This window comes from Copadichromis virginalis, linkage group LG9, assembly GCF_057382275.1.
Source record: "Copadichromis virginalis isolate Kocher_CV1m ecotype Utaka linkage group LG9, C_Virginalis_male_GT1.1, whole genome shotgun sequence".
Classification (NCBI taxonomy): Eukaryota; Metazoa; Chordata; class Actinopteri; order Cichliformes; family Cichlidae; genus Copadichromis; species Copadichromis virginalis.
In genome coordinates, this window is record NC_140626.1 from 12683805 (window position 1) to 12695642 (window position 11838).

General features: G+C 37.6%; 1 protein-coding gene across 1 annotated transcript; it reads right to left on the bottom strand.

Annotated features, from left to right (window-relative positions):
* Window positions 1-2487: 2487 nt before the first annotated feature.
* LOC146701465 (B-cell receptor CD22-like) lies at window positions 2488-5499 on the bottom strand. Its single transcript, XM_085467809.1, has 7 exons — window positions 5448-5499; window positions 4724-5107; window positions 4073-4378; window positions 3728-3988; window positions 3435-3504; window positions 3254-3293; window positions 2488-3127 (listed from the first exon to the last, which is right to left on the bottom strand). Exons 1-7 carry the CDS (start codon window positions 5485-5487, stop codon window positions 2885-2887), a joined length of 1344 nt encoding a protein of 447 aa, XP_085323935.1. The 5' UTR covers window positions 5488-5499; the 3' UTR covers window positions 2488-2884.
* Window positions 5500-11838: the final 6339 nt, after the last annotated feature.

The following is an 11838-nucleotide window of genomic DNA, read 5'->3' on the forward strand; positions in this document are numbered from 1 at the left end:
ATCCAGGCAAGAAATAAGGGCCATTCATAACAGGAGCCAGGGAAGATGTCAAATGGGCCCGACCCTCTAAAGCACGGACAGACCTCTAGGCCTTGACAGAGCATAGGGTAATAGGATTGTTGGAGAGTGTTTTGACTTCACTGATCTCTTTAACAAATGAATTAAACAGGGGACATTCTATGGCTATGTCAAAGAGTAGAGGACTAAGAGGATCGCCCTGCCTATTTCCACACGGGAGAGCAAAATTGCTGGAGTGCATCCTGTTAGTTATAACCGTTGCGACTGGGGAGTTATAGAGAACTTTCACCTAATTTACAAAGATTTCACCCAATCCAAATTCCTCTAAGGCAAAAAAATTGATATGACCATTCAACGTGATCAAACGCTTTTTCTGCATCAAGAGAGAGAACAAGGAATGGCTCATCAGAATTTTGTGAAAGATGAATAACATTGAGAAGTCTCCTCATGTTATCAGAGGATTTAACAATGGAGGCCTTTAACAAAACCTGTTTGATCCTCATTAATTATATAGGGGAGTACCTTCTCGAGTGGCAGGGCTAATATCTGAGCCACTGATCTGGGGCTGTCAGACACTGAATTATTAACAACAATAATATTATTATTAACATCTACATAATCATAACATCTTGTTTTCTGCATCGAAGCCCAGGGCAAACACAACATTGATATTCTCACCTTTATTCACAGCAGCCGCCGGATATTTCACCACATATAAACTGACCCATTTACTAGCGCCCTTAAACATGCAGAAATACACACAAAAAACACACAATCTGCCTCATCCAGGAGAATGAACGCTATCAGCCCTTTTCTTTTACCTTCTACCAAGAAGACAAAGTAAGGTCTCTGTGATTTTATTCTTTAGTTAAGATTGCATGTCAATCTTATTGTATTTGACATTGCTGTTCGTTTTTACCGTACTGTTTTTCCATTTAAGAACATTTTTTCTTATTTTTTTTAATATGTCATGTAAATATAATAAAAGGGATTCTTTTTAAAAAAAAATGTTTGTACAGATGTTGCTTTTCAGCCAAATTATTAAAACATTGCTAAAATGCAACTAATGAGCAGTTTAATTTCAAAGATCTTTCTTTGTTTTTTTTTTTAATGTTTGATGTTGCTCATTTAAAAGCAGATCTTGAAAGCCAGACTTTTGTGGTTCAATATATTGGCTTCTCCTTTTCTCATTAGTGTCAACAGGTTAAGTGTAAATGTGTCTTTGTAAAGTATCTCTGTCTGCAGTGATCTGTCAGACTGTGAATGACTGAAATGAGAGGAGAGGAGACTCAGTAAAATATTTGTTAAGTTAAGTTCACATATTGCAGTGTCACAAAACTTATCACTGAACAGGCTGCATCACCTATGAAAACACAGCATGAAACACAAATGTCTCCATTTGTTTAAATAAATTAACTCATCAGTTCTTCTTCACCAGTGAAGTAAATCAGCCACAAACAGACACTTTATCTTTCATCATATGTGGAGTGGTGCCTTCAGCACAAACAATTCACAGTAACACTACAGTGTGGTTTTTGTAGAGCAGACAGTTGATTATTGATAAAAGCCCAATATAGTGATTATTTTATATCTGCTATCAGCAAATGTTAAGGCCAGTCAGAGATTTGGATCCTAACATGTTAACTAAGTTAGCAATAGGATTCACATCCAAATGTTAACATTACTTGAGTACTATACATATGTTTGTGTCAGCATGCAGATATTAACACTGCTGATCTCTGAGATGTGTGTTCTCTTCTTGCAGACACTTTAATTATTAGACTGTGATGCAGCTCTGTTCATGTGAACTCTTAGTAAATAAATAAATATGACCTACTGTATAGACCAGCTTTTCTTTAAAAAAAAACCCCTCCTCAAACAATAAAACAAATCCATTAAAAGAGAAACTGCCACTACAAAAAGTGTCGACCCTAATATATAAAAAAAGAGTGAAATTTGAAGACAAAATAAATTTTTTTATCCACCTATTTGGATATGAAAAAGACATCCCACGTTTCATATCATTAACAATACAGAGTAAACTTTTAGAATAATTATATTAAATATCACACAAAAACGGCAGTACGGTGGCACGGTGGTTATCACTGTTGCCGCACAGCAAGAAGGTCCTGAGTTCAATTCCAACATCAGGCCGGTGTCTTTCTGTGTGGAGTTTGCATGTTCTCCCCGTGTCTGCGTGGGTTCCCTCCGGGTACTCCGGCTTCCTCCCACCGTCCAAAGACATGCAGCTTGTGGGGATAGGTTAATTGGATAATCCAAATTGTCACTAGGTGTGAATGTGTGAGTGCGAATGGTTGTCTGTCCCTGTGTGTTGGCCCTGCGACAGACTGGCGACCTGTCCAGGGTGTACCCTGCCTCTCGCCCTATGACAGCTGGGATAGGCTCCAGCGCCCCCCTGAAAAGGATAAGCGGAAACGAATGGATGGATGGATCACACAAAAACATGTTACATTGAATAATCACATTTTATTTAATGTGTTTAATAAATTTACAGACGTGTTTTGATGCCATTTTCCCTGCAGTCTTTTAAACAAATTACCTGTGAAGAAGTCTTACATTCATTTCAACATGTCTACAATGTAAATATTAAATCATACAAGAGCACACACAGCATGCCAGCATTCAAATACTGTATGAACATGATAATAACTAAAATAATAATAAAAAATAGCTACATTGTGTAAAGGTTTTTAATGTTCAGTCTTCTCTGCTGTCATGTGAATTAGTTCTTTATTGGACTGCAGTGAAATTAAAGTTGAACATAAAAAGCTGCAGGATGTAATTTTTTTTTAAGTTAATAAAAATTTTGTGTGTGTGTTTTTTAATACACTGTGTTAATGTAATGTTATAACTTTTTCTTGACCTCAGCGTACAGTTCCCCTTGGCCATCAGCATGCTCTGTGTTTTTTGGCTCGTTGACTTTCACCTGTGCGTACACTGTATCCTGCTGCTGGCCTCTGTCCTGCACTGAGTCAGAGGATGCTTCATTTCTCAGCACAGAGAAGCTGATCTCTCCATAATGGATGTTTTCTTCTCCTTCTGATTTGCTTGCTGGCTCTTCAACAACCGACTCTTCACTTCTTTGATTCTATAAAACAGAAACAAATAGAAAGGTTCATTTGAATCTAGTGAGCAGACACTCGTGGAGGTACAAGAGTAAATAACTTTCTGAACACAGTTCAGTAAATTACAGAGAAGTTGAGTATTTTCTTACATGAGTCTGTTGTTGAGTTTGATGCTTTGACTTTAAGCACCTGAAAGATATAAGAGGCTGTTAAACTAACTATCCTCTGTTTTAGGTTAAATATATTTGTGAGTAAACAGATAATTTCACGTTCAGCTACCATGTCAGTGACAGAAATTGATCATGTTTTCTAATGTGATGTAATATTTACCAAACAAAGATGATCAAGCAAAGTAACATCATCCCAAGGATTCCTCCAAGAAATGACCAGAGTGGGAATCCTGGTAGAAAACCAATATCAAGATGAAACAACACAAGAGTTAAACAGATCGTGAGGTTCTTCTTTTTCTTTTCCGTTATATTACCATGATGTTTAATTTTACACTTTGTACAGCACTATTTAGAAAAAACAAAACACTTCAAGAGATTTAATGAGTTACTCAATAAACAAAGAAGAAAAAGTTAGATAATAGCATAAAACTGTTCAGTGGCATGAGCCATTACCTTTAATAGCCACATGAATCTCTACTGATGTCTGATTACCCAGATCATTAGTGGCCACACAGTAATAAACTCCTCCATCTGTTACATTGAAGCTGTAAATCTCTCCTTCAGATACTTTCACAGCTCCATCTCTGCTCTTCTTGAACCAGGTGAAGCTGCTGACTGGAGGTTTGGCTCTGCTGGAGCAGGTCAGGTTCACCCAGCTGCCTGCTGACACCAAACCTGATGGACTGATGGATGCTGAGGTGTTTTTAGGAGCATCTGGAGAAAAAATAAGAAAGTCATATCCCATAAATCATGTTGTCCTATAGGATTCAGTTCAACAACAAACTCTGATTGTCTTACATGAAACACTGAGAGTCTCTTCTGTCTCTGCTGTCTTGGTGTCTTTTCCTTGGTTCACAGGATATCTGGCAGAGCAGTTGATCTTCTTTCCATCATGTGTGTCTGACAGAGTGATGTTCTGCTGGATTTTAGTTGTAAAGCTTCCATCTGTGTTTTCCTCTATTTTGTTGTGAGAGTCTTGTTGGAGATTCCAGGTGAGTTGAGGAGGGGAGTGTGGACAGGGAGTGAGAGCTGAGCAGGTTATAGTGACAGACTCCTTCTCCTTCAGATCACCTGGGATTGCAATATTGGGCCTCCAAGGAAAATCTGTGGTTTAACATCAAGCTCAATTTTTACACTGATAATACAGGAAACACAGTCAAGTAACAGATGAAGATCAGTGTAGTTGTGTTAAAGTCTTAATTTTACATGTTCATGCTGTTCAGTCAGGAAATTATTTTATTCTGAGTTTATTATTTCCTCCATGTAGGAGAAATACCTGAGCTTTGGAATCAGCACAGTAAGCAAACTTTGTTTTTGTTTTTTTTTTGCACTGAACTGGACAACACATTTTTAACTGCCAAATATAAAGTTAGTACATTTATGTCTTAGCTGTTAATATTCAAATCAGATTTTTTTTTATTATCAACAATAAAATGAAAACTTTCTCACCTTTAATTGTTATTTTAAGAGGATCACAAACAGCTGTTGCTCTGAACGGCCAGTTCATAATTCTGAAGTAGTATGTGTTTGAATAAGTTGTGGTTAAGTTGGGAAACAGAGTGGTGCAGTTTTTCTCCTTCAGGTTTCCTGTAATATTCATTGGATAGATGTTAACTGTCCCACTGCTGTTGAAGATCACGTTTTCTGGATGAGCTATAATGTTGTTATCATCTTTAATCCAGACTCCAGAAACAGGTCTTGTGCTGTCAAACTTTTCTTGTCCAGCATCACTAAAGTTACATGGGATTTGTAAACAAGATCCACTCAGAGCTTCCATCTCTGTTGGTGCAGTGATGAACAGGTTTGAATCTTGAGGACAAGCAGCCAAAGTACCTGGAAAAAATCATACACATGATGGGAAACAGAATTATGATACACTGAGTTTATTAGACGTGTGTTGCAGTTCAGTTTCAGTTTTATTTGTCATATGCAAGTTAGCACAGGGTCAACATTGCAATGAAATGTATTTGACGAGCAGAAGACAAGTCACAAGACAAATGGAATATTGCACATGAGATAAAGTGGCAGGAGTGAGCAGCAGCACAAACTGAGCAGTACAAACTTTTTGAGTGGCAGTTAGTACAGTATTGCACGGAGTGATGTTTTTTTCTGTAAAGTATCTCCATCTGCACTGATCTGTCAGACTGTAAATGCCTGAAATGAGACGACTCACTTGGAATAAAGAGGAGACTCAGTAACATGATGCCTGTCATGATGTTCACAGACTGGACTGTCACAAAACTCATCACCTGGAAAAAAAAAATAACATCACTTAAAGGTTTGATCAAATCAGGAACTTGCATTGTTTTATAGAGCAATACAAAATTTACATTTATTTTAAATCAGACAAACAAAAATAAAGCAGTTCTTTTTATTGTGATATAAAAATCTTGTAAGATGCAAAAAATGTTTTCTTACCTAATAATCAGACTGCTACAGAGGAGAAATGACAAAATAAAAGTCCGTGTGTGATTCCAGCAGAAACACAGCGAGTGAAACACTTCTCCGTTTAGATGTTGTAATGTCAAAGCAAACAGACCTGTGAAGCTTTTGTCTTTCTTTTTCAGTCAGTCTGCCTTTTATGTTCCCATTATGCACATGTTGTCAGTTTAGTAGCCACCACTTCCATCTGCCTGTTTATAGATTCACTTGACCCCCCACTCACACACTAACCTGTTCCTCATTCTCTCATTAATATTAATATTTGTGTCTTAGCTTTTCTGTTCTTCTTTTTGTGTCTCTGTGTGTGTCTGTACTCACACAGGTTACAGCTTTGTGTTGATCAACTTCCTCGATGTGTTTAGATCTTTCTGCTTTCATTTAATGATTCCTTCTTCAGTTGATCCACTCGGCCAATAGATGTCTAAATGTTTTTATATTTATTGTTTGTAGTCTGTTTCCTTCAGCACCAAAATAATTGCATATAGAGAGAAGGTAATTATGGAGAGAAGAAAACAGTTGGAAAAACAAAATGCAATGAACAGAATATTACTGACAAAGTGACAGCAAAACTAAAGAAAGGTGCCAGAATAGACAGTCTATTGCAGTTTGTTGTGTATGGGGCATATTCAGACACATATTCAGTAATTGCAAATTATTTACATGGCAGTGCACTACAGGCATAAATCTAGACCCCTAGATAAAACATTATGGGTCATTCCCACAACCACACACAGCTTTACTGTGTTCCAGAAAAGTATCCAATAGCGGTGACAACTGCTCCACAATAGCAGGTGGGATTTTTCTTTTTTGAGGACGGCTCCTTTTACCTGTCACTACGGACGGTCTCTTTATGTTTTGATCAAGAGCCTTTTTTGGGCAGCTGAAGAGGAGAAATCCATCTTATGGCCAACCTCTGGCTGTATCTTGGTCATATTACCCAGCGAAACCCAGTATGCAGGTTCATCTGTAACAGTCCTCGTGCCACAGATCCGCACTGTTGCTTCTACAATAAACAGAAGATGGGTGCAGGTCTCCACGACTCCGGCCATACAGGTGCAGTGGGTGGCTTCAACCTTCCCTGTGATGCTCACAATCTACTTTATCATAAATGTAACAACGTGTTTATAAAGTTAGCACATACATGTAATTTTTCATTTTTTATGTGTCCATCTAAAGAACGCTGTATGTTATAGTCTAACTCTTCCTGTTCTCTCTCAGAAACCTGCCTGCAGAAATTGAACCTAAAGTATGCAGTGCAAGGATGTAATCACTTTAGAAATGAAGAAAGCATAACGTTTGACTTTAAGTGACAATTATGGACACCTAATATGATAATGAGATTCTGCAGGTCATTAAAACTAAAATAAAATGTACTTTTAGTGACACAGGACACAAACACGGAAGAAAGATGTATAATTAGAATTATTTATACTAAACATGAATAAATCATTGCAATTTCTTTAACCAGAAAGAATAACTAAATCCTTCAGGACAATATCACATCAATGCACTGAATTCACTATGTTATCCCTCTAACAGAGCCTCCACATGTTCTCACTGTAATTTCCCCCTCATGACTGAATTTATGCTGCACTAATTTGAATGTTCGGTGGAAAATCAAACGCATTTTACTCACAGTACTCGAGCTGACTTACCTTTGTTTGAATGATGACGTACTCACAAATCTTGTACCCATGTGTGTGTGTGTGTGTCCCTCCAGAGATTTGTAATTGCAAAACTGGTTCACCTTGTACTCGCTGACTCCACAGACATGGTAGGTCTCCTTATTTCATACGGGTCCACATTTCCAATGCACGCTATTTTCTCTTTGCATTAAACTGCTTTTGCTTTTAAACATGTTTCTAGCAACCATCCTTCCAACATAGTGTGTTTGCTTTGATTCGTGGCCCAGGAAGATGGCGCCGCGCTCCCACAATGCATTGCGGGTTGACGTCAACTCCAAAGCCATATTCTGTGTGTGTGGGTGCATGTGTGTGTGCTTCCAGCCATACTATACATAGACATATGACCTTACAATGAACTTAAACTGCGTGTATGAGGTATGCAGAAAAGCAGAAGTAAACGTTTTGCTAAACTATAAAAGCAGGAATTTGTAATAGGTCATATCTCAAATGCACATTTGAAGGTGTGAAATCTTCACCTCAAGAAACAGAAAGGTTTGGTATCAAAAGCTATAATGGGATTATAACGTCGAGGCTGCTTCCTGTCATCTCATGGTACACAAGTGCACACAGAATCTTATCAGACCTAATAAGGAGATGATTCTTATCAGCATACAAATGATTATATGTTTCTAAGCACAAATGACAATATAAGAAAAATCTATTTCAACAAGCTGTTTAAAAAAAATATGATAATGCCTTATCGCCTCTTGGATGAACCTTTCAGAAAGCTAAACTGAAGACACCTGATTCTCCCAGAACTAGCCAGAGTTTATGTTGGAAAAAGTCAAACGCAAATCTATTTCTAAATCAGCAGTCTGGAATAATTTTACTCTATTTCATTTTCATTTTTGTTCCTCTTCACAGACTGAAGGAAGAACAGAAGCTGAACCTGAAGCTTCTCAGATCCAAAGAAGTGACATCACAAGAGTTCGTCACAAATGACACATTTCCACATGAATTTAACTAAAAAAACTAATGTCCAGCAACAAGAGATGAAAAGACTGTTTGAATGTTTATTAAAAGGACGTCACAGGAAGAATCAGAATCGGTATACTTTATTAATCCCGAAGGAAATTATGGGTTACAGCAGGCAGCACACTAATGGCGCATGCGCACTTACAAAGGAACCTTCTGACCATTACACAGGCATCACATTGGCATCACAATGTCAGTGAGGTAGGCTGATAGTAAAAAAAAAAAAAAAAACAATGAAATACATAACATTAGGTGAGAGGAGGAGAAAAATATTCCACTCAGACTCCTAATAGGAGAACAGTTTGAGAACAGAAAAAAAACACCCCAGCACAAAAAGCACTTTGTTGGGTCCTCAGCTTCCATCTCGTCGACGCTCTTCTTCTTGTCGACGCTCTTCCTTACTCGCTTCTTCTCATGGTACCTGACACTCCTCTTGTGCCACATGGCTCACGCCATGTGTCAACTCCCCAATGAGACATGTACAAGAGTGTTGCACAGTCTCCTTAAAACAATCTCCAGGGTTTGTCCTTTGGAGCAGCTTCACTCCAACCTGTAACCCTGTGTATAAACATTAGTCAGTAATTAAATATTTAGCTTGTTTAACTCCCAGCTCCACCTGGAGCCTGTATCCTACAAGTCTTTAAGTTAAAACAACTCACATTTGCAACCAACTGCAACTCATAAGTGTAATAAAGTATTCAGCAACACAGAGACAAGTATCATTGCAGGTTTATTCTAAACTCATTAAACCCCTACTTTTTTTTTTTCCATAATTTGCTCCAAATCATTGAACATCTCATCGTCATTCCACATTATAATCAGTGACTTCCCTTAAGTTTGTCACTCACCATGAGCCCAATAGTGGTCAGATAATGAGCCCAGAGATGGGCAGTTACTGTAATCCTGTACTGTATTACAGTAACTGTACTGTACTGTAATCCTGTTACTGTAATTCGATTACTTTTTTCAAGTAACGAGTAAAGTAAGGGATTACTATTGCAAAAATGGTAATTACATTACCGTTACTTTCCCGTAGGAACGCTGCGTTACTGCGTTACTAAAACCGTGATTTTTTTGCGAGAATGTCTCATGACAGTGACGTAAGCAAGTGCGACGTTCGTGACAACAGCTGTCTGCAGATCAACAATGGATAATATATCGAGTGCGGAGAGAGTATGAGCGTGCAGCGTTTAAAGCGTGGAAGTACTGACCTTACTTTAAGTTTGATTCCATAAAAAGTGACAAAAACATTAGCGTCCGTTGTGCGTGGGAAGAAAACTTCTTTTTACAGCGAAAAAACCCTTAAACTTCCAAGCAAGCACCGAGTGCGCTACGACGTAATGGGAAATTCACAGAGAAACCCGTGGATTCTTCCACTGACCGCCGCGGCACACCTGCACCAGGGTAAACCTCCGCCTACCCTACTCCTGCTTTACAGGTGAAAATAGAGCAACAGGACCGCTAGTCTTTGATTTTATTTATTTTCTGCTGTGTTTTACTTGCATCTATTTGAAAGAGTGAGTGTAAACACACACAATATATATATATATATATATATATATATATATATATATATGTGTGCTGGAATGTGCAGAAAATAGGTTTAAATATTAAACAAATTTCTTCCAGTCAGAGAATGTTGCATATAATTAAATTTTTGCTTGATGCATAAAGTTAAAAGATTAAAACTAATAAAACAAGTTTTAAAAAGGGACTTTTCCATTTGATTACATTTTGTATGATGGATTATATGGAAAAAGTAGAATTGGGCTGAAAGAGCTATTGCTTTATCACCTATTCAGGTTGTAAATCATGTTTTTAACAAGTAACTAAGTAATTAAGTAATTAATTACTTTTGAAAATAAGTAATCAGTAAAGTAACTGGATTACTTTTTGGGGGAAGTAATTACTGATTACTTTTTCAAGTAACTTGACCAACACTGAATGAGCCCTATGTAACTATTCTGTAACCACTGCACATCTGTTCAATTGTCACTTGTCTGTCTGTGCTGAATCCTCTACAAGCACTCTTAAAGAAAACAAACATTAGCCAAACACACGGTTCATCCTGGTGGTCAGGCGTCGGTCATCCAGATTCCAGAGGTGCTGTAAAAGGTCATAATGTTAACACTCTGCTGTAAAAAGAAGCAACACTAGTTTCAAACACAGTATCACACTGTATTCACTTTCTCCCCTGTAACATTCACATTTTCTCCAACATTTTCTCAACAATACAGTGGGATTTCATCACCAACATATAGCCTGTAACCACAGTTTCCTTCACACAAAATCTCAGTAATCCTGTGGTAGAAAAACATTAAGTTGTGTCCTGCTGTAAATCACATGATCAAATCACATGATTAATCCTCTGTTGTAGAAAAGAAATGTAAATGTTATCGCTGGTGTATACACTCTTTCTCACAGTGATCTCTGTGAGCAACACAAGGTAGTGAATAACACACCCACGGTAAATTCAAAAATTACAGTTAAAAAGGTTAAATTTGCAGAGTTCACATAGTCATGTAACCCAAGTTTCGTCCTGTGGTCTCCTTCTGCTCCTGCAACAGAGACACACACAGATACATCCACACCTTTGTCACGTGGATGGGGGTTAACTTCACATAGTGGTGTTAAGTCAGTCAGTCTTGTCAGCTTTAACCAGCTTTTACCAGTCAGTCAGTTCCCCATTTTTTTAATTTTCACTCATTCATTCATCCATTGATTCTTTCTTTTGCTTATAGTGGAAATTATAGTCGCATTTCGTTTCCACCCTCAGCAAAACGACGACAAAAGAAGAATTTTAGATCGGATAGCCTCGCTGAATCCTTTTGGACAGGGACTTGCTTCCTTAATTGTCCCAAATAAGTGGCTTTCTCTTGAGCCCGTTTTAATTTTGGAGAAACTCACTTTGCAACTGTTCGCAACAACATGGTGTGTAGTTCTTCCTATTCAATGTTCAGATCTGCTTAGATGACAAAGAATATTAAACAAAACTTTCAGTGCACTGTGAAAGTAACAAAATAAAAAGAATAAAAGAAAGGAAAGGAAAGGCCTTCTTAAATCATGACACGTGTTCTTCATCTCAGGGGGATAAATCATACCACACCCAATTGGCAGGCTCAACTTAGTAATAAAAGACAAATCAACAGCCAGTTTAATCTCAAACATTCATCCAATCAGCCACACCACACACAACATACAGCATAACCCTGTTGTCTCATTACATAATAAGTTTCTTCTCATCTATAGGGAGTGCAGAATTATTAGGCAAGTTGTATTTTTGAGGAATAATTTTATTATTGAACAACAACCATGTTCTCAATGAACCCAAAAAACTCATTAATATCAAAGCTGAATGTTTTTGGAAGTAGTTTTTAGTTTGTTTTTAGTTTTAGCTATTTTAGGGGCATATCTGTGTGTGCAGGTGACTATTACTGTGCAGAATTATTAGGCAACTTAACA